At 48.3% G+C, this 13833-nt stretch overlaps 1 protein-coding gene across 1 annotated transcript in view; it reads right to left on the bottom strand.

Moving 5' to 3' along the window:
- stab2 (stabilin 2) overlaps positions 1–13833 on the bottom strand; it is a gene marked incomplete at both ends in the record, with an annotated part of 47235 nt that overhangs the window by 32118 nt on the left and 1284 nt on the right. The window contains 20 exons of the mRNA XM_079735644.1: positions 628–711; positions 961–1065; positions 1580–1639; positions 2351–2503; positions 2608–2688; positions 2775–2828; positions 3484–3600; positions 4189–4251; positions 4363–4506; positions 5437–5586; positions 6120–6199; positions 6356–6489; positions 7100–7230; positions 7760–7956; positions 8324–8446; positions 9701–9796; positions 10540–10606; positions 10943–11028; positions 12952–13049; positions 13471–13595. Coding sequence (XP_079591770.1) covers positions 628–711; positions 961–1065; positions 1580–1639; positions 2351–2503; positions 2608–2688; positions 2775–2828; positions 3484–3600; positions 4189–4251; positions 4363–4506; positions 5437–5586; positions 6120–6199; positions 6356–6489; positions 7100–7230; positions 7760–7956; positions 8324–8446; positions 9701–9796; positions 10540–10606; positions 10943–11028; positions 12952–13049; positions 13471–13595 — 2148 coding nt within the window. The remainder of the gene's footprint in view (positions 1–627; positions 712–960; positions 1066–1579; positions 1640–2350; positions 2504–2607; positions 2689–2774; positions 2829–3483; positions 3601–4188; positions 4252–4362; positions 4507–5436; positions 5587–6119; positions 6200–6355; positions 6490–7099; positions 7231–7759; positions 7957–8323; positions 8447–9700; positions 9797–10539; positions 10607–10942; positions 11029–12951; positions 13050–13470; positions 13596–13833) is intronic.

Raw genomic sequence — 13833 nt, 5'->3', positions numbered from 1 at the left:
CTCATTTAAGAACGTTTGTTCGGCCTTCGGTCTGGCCTTCACGGTCTACGAAAGCCACACCTTCATAGACTGCGTCCTTCGAAGGATAAGTCCCCTGAATTGAGACACAGCCACACACACACACACACACACACACCTACTGAGGACACAGAGAGGGTTACACACACACACACCTACTGACGACACAGGGAGGGTTACACAAACACACACACACACACACACCTACTGAGGACACAGAGAGGGTTACACACACACACACACACACACACCTACTGACGACACAGGGAGGGTTACACAAACACACACACACACACGCACTGGGGACAAAGGGAGGGTTACACACACACACACCTACTGACAACACAGAGAGGGTTACAGTGACACACACACAGACGACACAGAGAGGGTAACACACAGACACAAACCTACTGAGGACACAGGAAGGTTTACACACACACACACTGCTCATATGAATACACAAACACATCGCTCACACGAACACACGCACACACAAACTGACACAACGCTGCTCACATACGTGTGTGTGAATGTGTGTCGTGTGTGTGTGTGTGCGTGTGTGCACGTGTGAGTGTATGCGTTTGTGTGTGTGCATGCGTGTGCTCTGACCTGGCCGTGTCCGGAGCAGGGGTTCTGGAAGCCCCCTGGACAGGGCCGGCAGTCTGCTGAGTAGAACCCCGGACAGCAGGCCCGCTTCTCGGCCACAGGGAGGAAACCGTAAGGTTGGTGCTAATGTAGCGCTAAGCTAATGCAGCGGCAGGCTAATGCAGCGCTAAGCTAATGTAGCGTTAAACTAATGTAGCCCTAAGCTAATGTAGCGCTAAGCTAATGTAGCCCTGTGCTAATGTAGCGCTAAGCTAATGTAGCACTAAGCTAATGTAGAGCTTGCAGCCGTCATGTTATCCAATGAAGTGTTTAATCCTCATGCTGGCGTGCATTTACCCGGACGGTGGTGGCGGTGCAGCGCAGAGCGCAGCCTTTCATGCTGAGTGTCACATTGTTCCTCGACTGGAGCTTGTAATGGTAGATGCAGCCGAAGGTCATAACCTGGATGACATACACACACATATGAGCATGTAGAGTTAGACATTAGAGTTAGCCCATAGAGCTAGACTATAGGGTGAGTCTATAGTTAGCCTATATAAATAACTTGTCGGCCTAGAGAGTTAGACTTTAGAGTTAACCTGTTAGCTTATATAGTTAACCTATAGAATTATGTTATTAGCCTAGAGAGTTAGCCTATAGCATTAACCTATTAGCCTAGCAGCACCACAGAGCGTCGGCTGAGCCTAGCCCGCTAGTGCTAGGCTATACAAAAGGTATTTCCTATGGTTAGGAGTGCAATGGGTGCAATAATTGATATACATACAGGCAAACATTTTAAATCATTTAGTCAATAAACATTTAAATAAATGGTGTGATTAATCATGAAAACATAATACTTCCAACAATATAAAACTTCATGATAATAACCAGACCTTATCTGACACCACCCTCATAAGCCCAGAGCACTTAGATGAACGCTTTAAAAGATGAATCCGCGTCCGGGCTGTGACCTTACCCCGTTATCTCCAGACGGACATTGTAAAAGAGATAGTCTGCTGCAGCTCCCACACTTGCCCTGGAGAGAAACACAGAGTGGAGGAGGACAGGGTTGGTCTGTGTCATGGAACGCCATGTTTGTGCCCCTCCCCATCTGTGAAGGGAACAGCTCGGTGGAACTGGAAGCCCATCTTAGAACGGGTGTAGCAAGCTGTAACGAGAGTGAACAGCACTGGAGCCGGAGAACGAGAGTGAACAGCACTGGAGCCGGAGAACAAGAGTGAACAGCACTGGAGAACGAGAGTGAACAGCACTGGAGCTGGAGAACGAGATTGTACAGCACTGGAGCCTGAGAACGAGACTGAACAGAACTGGAGCCTGAGAACGAGACTGAACAGAACTAGAGCCTGAGAACGAGAGTGAACAGAACTGGAGCCGGAGAACAACAGTGAACAGAACTGGAGCAGGAGAACGGGAGTGAACAGCACTGGAGCCGGAGAACAAGAGTGAATAGAACTGGAGCCTGAGAACGGGAGTGAACAGAACTGGAGCCTGAGAACGAGAGTAAACAGCACTGGAGCCGGAGAACAAGAGTGAACAGCACTGGAGAACGAGAGTGAACAGCACCGGAGCCGGAGAACAAGAGTGAACAGAACTGGAGCTGGAGAACGGGAGTGAACAGCACTGGAGCCGGAGAACAAGAGTGAACAGAACTGTAGCTGGAGAACGGGAGCAAACAGCAGAGGTGTTCGGTACAACCACAGAGCCGCTGTAGTCTGCAGAGCCCTACCTTCACCAGGCTGGTCTCCGACACGTCACAGCGGTGGGGGAGAATAGGCAGAATGGAGGCCGGGATCAGCACCCCATCCAGGGAGTACAGCTGGCCGTTCCTGGTCTCCACGTCCGCCTCCAGGACAGCCATCCCGTTCACCGAGACCCGGCCCTGGGAACCGGTCACACACCGGGGAAGGATCAGAACGGTTTCAGATGAAAAGGGACACAGAGAATACGGATCAGGGTTTGAAGATGAACTTCTTCTTCACTCACGTTCTCCGACACGTTGAATAACAGAACCTGATTGGCCATGGAGGAAGCTCTGGGGCTGGACACCACGTTGTAGATCTCGAGCTTCAAAACAGGACTTAAGGGTTAGATATAGAGTCGAGAAGATATGTAGAAGATCATGTCTGGTGTGAGAAGGTCAGGTTCCTCACCCTTGAGGACTCCACCACGTGGTTCCGCACCAGCTCCACTAACTTGCCGTGGCCCTACAGTTGAAGAGAGTTATACAGTGTGGCCCTTCAGGTGCAGAGAGTTATACAGTGCGACCCTTAAGGTGCAGAGAGTTATACAGTGCGACCCTTAAGGTGCAGAAAGTTACACAGTGTGGCCATACAGGTGCAGATGCAGATGCAGTGGGCTATATGGTAAGTGGTAAATGGACTGCGTTTATATCACGCTTTTTTGTAACCATTGGACTCCCAAAGCGCTTTATAATATTGCTTACCCTTCACCCATTCATGCACAAATTCACAGTGGACGGTCAGCCAGCTCTGACCAATTAGGGTCAGGTGCCTTGCTCAGGGACACCTCGACACTCCGCTAGGAGGAGCCGGGATCAAACTAGCAAAGGGGGGGAAGGGGAGCCTCTTTTTATATATTAGGTAAAAACATATAATTGCCGAAATTGAGTGATAGGTTATGCAATTAAGAAAAAACAACGGTGGGCCTCTTCATAACTAATTTATATATTTTTTTAATTCAATAATGTAATAATTATTTAAATTTTTTAAATTTTTTTACAAACCATAATTTCTGGTGCCCCCCCCCCAGGTACTTGGTGCCCTACGCACTCTTCGTACTCTGCGTATAGGGAGCGGCGGGCCTGGAAGGGAGGAATGAAACTGGAGGGAGTCCCCTTACCTCGTCAGTGGTGAGGTACTCTAGCTGTCCCTCCTCCATGGCACTGAAGGCGTTGTCGGTTGGTATGAAGACGGTGTAGGGACCAGGGGAGTCCATGAGCGGGGACAGGCTGGCTCTCTGCACCCGAGGCAGGAGGACACAGAGAGTACAATATCTTAACCACAGATGTACATTGTCTTGCTTACTTTTACGCTGCTATTAAACAACCCAGTATATTCATCATATAAATGCTGAAGATATAATTAGATGGTAATATGAAGAGCAGTATAGTGGTTTTAACATCTGGTGAGAAAAACTTGCTGAATCCCTTTACTAATGCTAAGTTCATAACTCCTAAGTCCTTTTCACTCATGCAGCAATTTCCTCAAATTTCCCTGCATAACACTACAAGTAAAGTTCTGGCATGACCTTTAGAGAGCCAGCCTATTATCTGTATTATTTAAAGATACAGCATCAAGTTCAGACTATTATCTGTATCATTTAAAGTGACAGTAACAAGTTCAGCCTATTATCTGTATCATTTAAAGCAACAGTAACAAGTTCAGACTATTATCTGTATTACTTAAAGCTACAGTAACAAGTTCAGACTATTATCTGTATTACTTAAAGCTACAGTAACAAGTTCAGACTATTATCTGTATTTAAAGCTACAGTAGCAAGTTCAGACTTTGATGTGTAGAAAATGAAAGCGATAAAAACACAAACCTCTAATAAACTCTTGAACTTGGAAAACTTTCCATAGTCGGAAATAACCTTCATCAGATTCTCCTGTTGGGAAATACACACTCTTGGTGAATTTTGAATAACAAACACCAACGCATACACATACTCTCACACACAGACACACACACACACACATACACACACACATGCCCGTACCTGCGTATCGCTGTCCACGGTGGGCGGAATGTTCTCAATCAGTTTGTTGATCAGGTGGATCATCCCGTTGGACGCGATCACGTCAGGCTCCACGATCGCCACCTTCTTCCTGCTCCCGCGGAGTCGGATCTTACTCTGAGCCTCCTAGTGGAGGTCAAGAACCAATATCAGGTCCAGACCCACCCCACCCCCCATCAGGTCAAGACCCCCCAGACCCACCCGACCCCCCATCAGGTCAAGACCCCCCAGACCCACCAGACCCTCCATCAGGTCCAGTCCAAATATCAGGTCCAGACCCACCAGACCCCCCATCAGGTACAGACCCCCCAGACCCACCCGACCCCCCATCAGGTCAAGACCCCCCAGACCCACCAGACCCTCCATCAGGTCCAGTCCCAATATCAGGTCCAGACCCACCAGACCCCCCATCAGGTCCAGACCCCCCATCAGGTACAGACCCACCAGACCCCCCATCAGGGCCAGACCCAATATTAGGTCCAGACCCCCCATCAGGTCCAGACCCCCATCAGGTCCAGACCCACCAGACCCCCCATCAGGTCCAGACCCCCATCAGGTCCAGACCCACTAGACCCACACCAGGTACAGACCCACCAGACCCCCATCAGGTCCCGACCCCCATCAGGTCCAGACCCACTAGACCCACACCAGGTACAGACCCACCAGACCCCCATCAGGTCCAGACCCACCAGACCCCCATCAGGTTCAGACCCCCATCAGGTACAGACCAAATATCAGCTCCAGACCCACACCAGGTCCAGACCCACCAGGCCCCCCATCAGGTCCAGACCCAACATCAGTTCCAGACCCACACCAGGTCCAGGTTCTGAAGGTCAGATATAAGGGCTATAAATTGAGTGAAATTTGTCAGAAATGGGCTTGCCTGTCGATCACAGGTGCGTGAATGACTTTTCAATGGGGGGGAAACGTAGGGGGGCAAAGAAGGAGGGGAGGTCTATAGTTATTTAATTTACGCTCTTTTCGACCCGGGGATGGGACCCCCAGCCCTTGTCAGTGTTAACGAGTGACGGAGGGGTCGAGGCCCCTCTGTCTTACGGTGCTGGTGCTGTCGATCTCCCCGGCCTTCCCGGTCAGCGTGTAGTACGCGTCCGCCCTCTTCAGGCTGTCCCGGGGCATGGTACCCGCGACCATGTGCAGCTTACACAGGTACTTTGCCTTCACCGCGTCCACCACGAGGGACTTGCTCTGAGACGGGAGACAAGGAGCAGGGAGCGGTGAGCAATGACCGCGCAGGCCGCAGCGTCACGGCGGGGGCGTTTATACCAGATATCAGCTAATCATCAACTCACTAGTTCACCCGGACTCTGCATAGCCTCACCGCCTTACCCCTCAACTCCGCAGCCCCCTCTTAGATACTTATTGTATGATGTACGTCGTGGCACTTAAAATTAGTCCTTATCATTGTGAAGCATCTTGTCCTAGCTATCTTTGTATAAGAGGAATGGGTTAACCTAGCGATTGTTAGCGCTTGGCACCTGGTTCTATGAACATCCTTACTGTACCGACAGCGATATATATTGTTGTTTCTCTTTCTTCTTACAAATGTACTTATTTCAAGTCGCTTTGGATAAAGTGTCTGCTGAATGCCCTAAATGTAAATGTAAATGTAACTGCTGTATCCATAAATACCAGATATGAAAATCATGCTAAATAATGAGTTGAATCTGAAACAGAAGAGATATGATACTGAGAAGCGTGTCAGCAGCGCGTCTTCTTACCGGACTGAAGCGGAATGCTCTGTTGATTGGGACGAACACGGTGAAGGGGCCCAGCTTCTCTAGCGGCCAGGAGACCGACCCTGAGAAAGGGACCACAGGGAGAGACCTCATCACACGTCCGTTAGACGCGTGACACATGTGTTGCATGTCATGTGTCGACCGTCGGATGTCACGTGTCGTGGGTCGCGTGTTGCGTGTTGCGTGTCGTGTGTTGTGTGTCGTGTGTGGAGGTGTACCAAAGAGCGTCAGGGCTTCGGTCAGCTGGCCTGTCCACTGGCCACCAGGTTCTGTGTTCAGGTCCCTCAGACGCTGCATGATGTTGCCGTAGCACACTTTGCCGTTGCCAAGGTAACCCTCAGGGCAGGTGCACCTGGGTGGGGGAGGGGCATGAGGTGATGTTGTAAAGAGGACTCCAGTCATAGTTCAGACTCAAACGTAGGATTATGTCGGACATGAAAACACAAATAAATCGGAAGAATGTATGATTGATATTAAATATGGACATGTGAATGGGATGAGCGTGTGAATGAGGTGAGCGTGTGAATGAGGTGAGCGTGTGACTGAGATGAGCGTGTGAATGATGTGAGCCTGTGAATGAGATGAGCGTGTGAATGAGATGAGAGTGAATGATGTGAGCATGCGAATGAGATGAGAGTGAATGATGTGAGTGTGTGAATGAGATGAGAGTGAATGTGTTGAGCGTGTGACTGAGTTGAGCGTTTGAATGAGGTGAGAGTGTGAATGAGATGAGCGTGTGACTGAGTTGAGCGTGTGAATGAGATGAGCGTTTGAATGAGCTGAGCGTGTGAATGAGGAGAGTGAACGAGGTGAACGTGTGAACGAGGTGAGTGTGTGATTGAGATGAGCGTGTGAATGATATGAGCGGGTGATTGAGGTGAGCGTGTGAATGAGGTTCGCCTGTGAATGAGATGAGCTTGTGAATAAGATGAGTGTGTGAGTGAGGTGAGTGGGTGACTGACTGAGCGACTCCGGGTTGGATCGTGGTGCAGTTGGCCTTCTCGTGGCAGGCGTCTGGTGTGCAGGCATCCTTCAGGTGGCAGCGGAGGGCGTGATCGAGCTCATGGAACCCAGGGAGACACTCGCAGTGGAACTGCACGACACACAGAGAGGATCACAGCAGGGGGTCCCCTGTTAGCTTCTGGAGGAAAACGTTGATAGGGCACCTGCACAGGTCGTGTTCATGTACCTTTTCTAAGGAGGTAACGACGCATGGCAATGCAATAAACTGCACAGTAGACCCTGTTTCCACAGAGGCATGACCGTGTTCAGTTTGTGACCCTAACTAGCTGAGTCTACTACCCCTGTCCCCCAAGAGGAGCAGACCTAGGGTCAGTGTCGAGAGTGACAAGAGGTCTGCCCCACGAGGATGGCTCTGTGGTACAATAGGCTGATAGGTGTCCAGGTTGACCGGTAGAGAACTTAGAGTACAGACCCTGAACACCGATAGAGAACTCAGAGTACAGGCCACCTCTGAAGGACCAGCCGACTACACATCCCTGTGATGGGTCCACAGAGCGGCTCTGATCTGGGGTCAGATTAAGGCCCCCAGCCCCTCGTAAACACTGGTCTTGGATCAGACTTACGGCCCGTCGTGCACACAGATCTGGGGTCAGACTTACGGCCCCGGGCCCGTCGTACACACAGCGAGTGGTCTGGGCGGAGCAGCCGGCCTGGTCCTTCTGGCAGGGGTCCACGGGGGAGCAGACGCGCCCGTCGCCCTCGTGGCCGAAGGGGCAGGCGCACACGTGCTGGGCGGGGCCGGTGTGGGCGCAGACGGCCAGGGCGTGGCACGGCCGCTGCAGGCAGGGGTTGATGGCTGCCGGGGACAGGAGGGCGGCGTCAGAGTGGTTAACACAACACCAGGATTACGATCTTAGACTGGGTAGCCCTGCAGTCTGGGCCCGAAACACATTCATGTGAAATGAATGTCATTAATAAGTCTTTAATAACTGTCACACGGACCATTAGCGTTAATAATGTGGAGATGATCCCGGCACCGAGATTCTTACTAAACACTAAAGAAAATATGGATTTGCTTGGAAGGAGACGGGAATTAAATCCCAGTTTTCCCGCTGGACTCAAACACACATCAGAACGCTGCATTGGAATGAAGAGAATAATGAAGACACAATGTATAGATGTTGAGGCTGGGCCTGGGGTCAGGGTTCAGGAGGAGGACGTACAGATGCACTTGTCCCCAGACTGCTGGTAGCCGACGGCGCACTGACAGCCCAGCCGGCCCGTTGCAGCCTCCTCCCTGCAGACAGAGTTCAGCCCACAGCTCAGCGCCGCGCAGTCAGGGAGCTCTGGGGAGTTAATACATGAGAGAGGAGTTAATACATTAGAGAGGAGTCAATACATTAGAGAGCAGTTAATACATTAGAGAGGAGTCAATACATTAGAGAGGAGTTAATACATTACAACTCTAGATAGAGGTTTTAATACATTAGAGAGGAATACATAAGAGAGGAGTTAATACATTAGAGGGGAGTTAATACATGATAGAGGTTTTAATACATAAGAGAGGAATACATAAGAGAGGAGTAAATACACGAGAGAGGAGTTAAAACATTAGAGAGGAGTTAACACATGAGAGAGGAGTTAATACATTAGATGGGAGTTAATACATTAGAGAGGAATACATAAGAGAGGAGTTAATACACGAGAGAGGAGTTAATACATTAGAGAGGAGTTAATACATGAGAGGAGTCAATACATTAGAGAGGAGTTAATACATTACAACTAGATAGAGGTTTTAATACATTAGAGAGGAATACATAAGAGGAGTTAATACATGAGAGAGGAGTTAATACATGAGAGAGGAGTCAATACATGAGAGAGGAGCCAATACATTAGAGAGGAGTTAATACATGAGAGAGGAGTTAATACATGAGAGGAGTTCATACATTAGAGAGGAGTTAATACATTGGAGGAGTTAATACATGACAGAGGAGTGAATACATTAGAGGAGTTAATGCATTAGAGAACAGTCAATACACGACAGAGGAGTTAATGCATTAGAGAGGAGTTAATACATGACAGAGGAGTTAATACATGACAGAAGAGTTAATACATGGGAGGGGAGTTAATACATTAGAGGAGTTAATACATTAGAGAGGAGTTAATACATGACAGAGGAGTGAATATATTAGAGGAGTTAATGCATTAGAGAGGAGTTAATACATGACAGAGGAGTGAATACATTAGAGGAGTTGATGCATTAGAGAGGAGTTAATACATGACAGAGGAGTGAATACATTAGAGAGGAGTTAATACATGACAGAGGAGTGAATACATTAGAGGAGTTAATGCATTGGAGAGGAGTTATTACATTAGAGAGGAGTTAATACATGACAGAGGAGTGAATACATTAGAGGAGTTAACACATGGGAGAGGAGTTAATGCATGACAGAGGAGTGAATACATTAGAGGAGTTAAAACATGACAGAGGAGTGAATACATTAGAGGAGTTAATACATGACAGAGGAGTGAATACATTAGAGGAGTTAATGCATTAGAGAGGGGCTTCCTGTGCGGAGGAGAGGTCGAGGAGGTCCTACCTTGGTCGCAGGCGGAGCCTTTGTACCCGGAGAAGCAGGTGCACGACCCGTCCTGCCGCATACCGTCGTTACACACGCCGTGCACACACCTGCACTCTGACCCCCAAGGGCGTCGCCATGGAGACAGAGGAGAGGGTGAACACATGGGCCTCGCCACGGAAATGGACACGGTGGAGGTGAGGAGAGAGGAGCAGAGGGGTGAGGAGAGAGGAGTAGAGGGGTGAGGAGAGAGGAGTAGAGGGGTGAGGAGAGAGGAGCAGAGGGGTGAGGAGAGAGGAGTAGAGGGGTGGGGAGCAGAGGGAGAGAGGAGCAGAGGGTGAGGAGAGAGGAGCAGAGGGATGAGGAGAGAGGAGCAGAAGGTGAGGAGAGAGGAGTAGAGGGGTGAGGAGCAGAGGGGTGAGGAGTAGAGGGGTGAGGAGCAGAGGGAGAGAGGAGCAGAGGGTGAGGAGAGAGGAGCAGAGGGATGAGGAGAGAGGAGCAGAGGGTGAGGAGAGAGGAGCAGAGGGGTGAGGAGAGAGGAGCAGAGGGTGAGGAGAGAGGAGCAGAGGGTGAGGAGCAGAGGGCTGAGGAGTGAGGAGCAGAGAAGTGAGGATAGAGGAGCAGAGGGGTGAGGAGAGAGGAGTGAGGAGCAGAGGGGTGAGGAGCAGAGGGGGGAGGAGCAGAGAAGTGAGGAGCAGAGGGGGAAGGAGGGAGAAGCAGAGGGGTGGGGAGTGAGGAGCAGAGGGGGGAGGAGAGAGGAGCAGAGGGGGGAGGAGGGAGGAGTGAGGAGCAGAGAAGTGAGGAGTAGAGGGGTGGCGAGTGAGGAGCAGAGGGAGGAGGAGAGAGGAGGGAGGAGTTACCTGAGCGGCAGTCCGGACCGTATCTGTTGGGAGAGCAGTCCTCACAGGCAGTTCCTGCAAATCCATCCTGAACACACACACACACACACAGGCACGCACACACGCCAAGGAACACACACGCACGCACACAGGCACATACGCACACACAGGCCCACACACACACACGGGCACGCACACATACACACACACTTACAGGCAAGCACACAGGCACACACACACACAGACAAACACACAGGCACACACACACACCCAGGCAACAACACACACGCACACACACTTAAACACAAAGTCACAATTTCAGATAATGCTGAACTGAATTGATTTCTTTAATGAGCATTACATAAAATAAACAGAACAAAAGATAAGACAACATATGACATGTTTTATACGTGTGTACGTTTACCTGACAACTACAGGTTCCATTTCCCCCCATACCGTCAGAACAGACTCCGTTGGCGTTACACGGCCGCTCAGCTCGCTCAGGACACTCTGACGGGACAGGCAGAAGGAAGACGACACAGGAAGCAGGAAGACGTTACAGGAAGTAGGAAGATGTTACAGGAAGCAGCAGGACATCACAGGAAGTAGGGAGATGTAACAGGAAGAAGTAAGACATTACAGGAAGACAGAAGAGGTAACAGGAAGACACAAGACGTTACAGGAAGAAGGTAGTTATCACAGGAAGTAGGAAGACATTAAAGGAAGACAGGAGATGTTACAGGAAGGAGAAGGACATCCCAGGAAGTAGGAAGACGTTAAAGGAAGAAGAAAGACATTACAGTAAGAAAGGGGCCTAAGAAGAACATTGACCATTCATTCCAAGCTTTATAACAACATCAACGTTCACGTGTTGTTGACTTTTAGTTGCTGTGTTGAATGTCAAGTTGCTGACGTCTGCCCGTGCCTCGGATGTGGAGGCTACACTGAGCTAATTCAGCTAAACGTAGCTAACCTCGTGGTCCCTGAACTCTGACCTCACCACGACCGCTCCAAGGGATGTCCCAACCCGGTGGAACCACTGAGGCTGTTTGTGAAAACTCCAGCTGCCCCAGAGGACCTGAGCCAGCGTTCTTACTACACCACTTCCTTCCTCTGCTGCTGTCTCTCTCCTCTCCTCTTCTCTCCTCTCCTCTCCTCTCCTCTCCTCTCCCCTCCCCTCCCCTCTCCTCTCCTCTCCTCTCTCCTCTCCTCTCCTCATCTCCCTTTCCCCTCCCCTACTACTAACCCCAACACTAACCCTAAAAACTAATTTAATTTACTAAATAATATATCATATAAAGGTATTGATCCATAGTCTATATAATATACAATATATAATAAATAATGTTGAATAAATACGAAATGATATCTTATATAAAAGGTAGTGCCCCATACAGTGCCCCGTCTTTAAATATATAATATATAACAGATAATATTTATATGATCTATAATACAAAGGTACTGACCCATGCAGTCTATCTAATAAATAATATGAAGGTGCTAACTCATGCAGTCTTTAAATATATAATATATAACAAATACTATTTATATGATATATAATATGAAGGTACGAACCCATGCAGTCTATATAATATATAATATGAAGGTACTGATTGATGCAGTCTATCTAATATATAATATAAAGGTACTGACCCATGCAGTCTATATAATATGTAATATGTAGGTACTGACCCATACACTCTATATAATATATATTATGTAGGTACTGACTCATACAGTCTATCTAATATATAATATGTAGGTACTGACCCATGCATTCTATATAATATATAATATGTAGGTACTGACTCATACAGTCTATCTAATATATAATATGAAGGTACTGATCAATGCAGTCTATATAATATATAATATGTAGGTACTGACCCATGCAGTCTATCTAATATATAATATGTAGGTACCGACTCATACAGTCTATCTAATATATAATATGTAGGTACTGACCCATGCAGTCTATATAATATATATTATGTCGGTACTGACTCATACAGTCTATCTAATATATAATATGTAGGTACTGACCCATGCAGTCTATCTAATATATATTATGTCAGTACTGACTCATACAGTCTATCTAATATATAATATGTAGGTACTGACTCATACAGTCTATCTAATATATAATATGTAGGTACTGACCCATGCAGTCTATATAATATATATTATGTCAGTACTGACTCATACAGTCTATCTAATATATAATATGAAGGTACTGATTGATGCAGTCTATATAATATATAATATGTAGGTACTGACCCATGCAGTCTATATAATATATATTATGTCGGTACTGACTCATACAGTCTATCTAATATATAATATGTAGGTACTGACCCATGCAGTCTATATAATATATATTATGTCAGTACTGACTCATACAGTCTATCTAATATATAATATGTAGGTACTGACCCATGCAGTCCGGGCCCCAGTACCCGGGACAGCACCTCTGCTCCTCCACGTCCTGGTAACACTCCTTAGAGCAGCCCGGCAGAAACGAGAGAGGCCTTCTAAACACACACACAAGGGGGTGGGACCAGTTAGGCCTGGGACCAGTTAGGCCTGGGAACGGTTAGCACTGGAAATCAATTGACTGTGGGATCAGTTAAAACTGTTAGGACTGGGACAGTAGTAGTATCTTAGTACAGTACACTGGCAAGTACTGGTACAGTAGTAGTGTTCTAGCATAGTATACTGGATAGTACTGGTAAAGAGTAGTATCCCAGTATACCAGTACACCAGTAGAAGTTAGAAGAGCTGGGTCTCATGTCATCACTCAGGGGTCTGCTCGTGTATGTACCAGGACCCCCTAGACTCATCTCCACCAGGTTAGTCCACTACCTGGTACATCCAGGAACAAGCCCCAGGTACATTCAGGACCAGGACCCATCTCAGTGTCCTACGAAGACCCCTGAGGGTCTGGGGACTCACATGCAGGCATGCACCATGATCCCCCTGGTTTTGTAGCCGGAGGGGCATGACAGGAGGAACAAGCCGAGTTGGCAGTCCACGCACAGGGTCCTAGTGCTCAGATGTCTCTGGAAGGGACAGAAACCCTGCAGAACCACACACACACACACACACACACACTGGGTTTAGTGGGGGGGTCTCCTGATGGGACGCCAGTGAGCCCGGTCATTAGCGCCAGCCATTAGCCCCAGTCGTTAGCCTCAGTCGCTAGCCTCAGACGTAAACCTCAGTCGCTTAGCCCCAGTCGAAATGTATCATCTGAAGAGGTTTATCATCTCAGAAGGTTTACCATCTATGGAAATGTATCATCTGAGGCAGTGGCGG

Source organism: Pollachius pollachius (assembly GCF_949987615.1).
Source record: "Pollachius pollachius genome assembly, chromosome: 4".
Taxonomy (NCBI): Eukaryota; Metazoa; Chordata; class Actinopteri; order Gadiformes; family Gadidae; genus Pollachius; species Pollachius pollachius.
The sequence above is the reverse complement of the archived record's forward strand: the minus strand, read 5'-3'. Positions and strand labels throughout refer to the sequence as shown.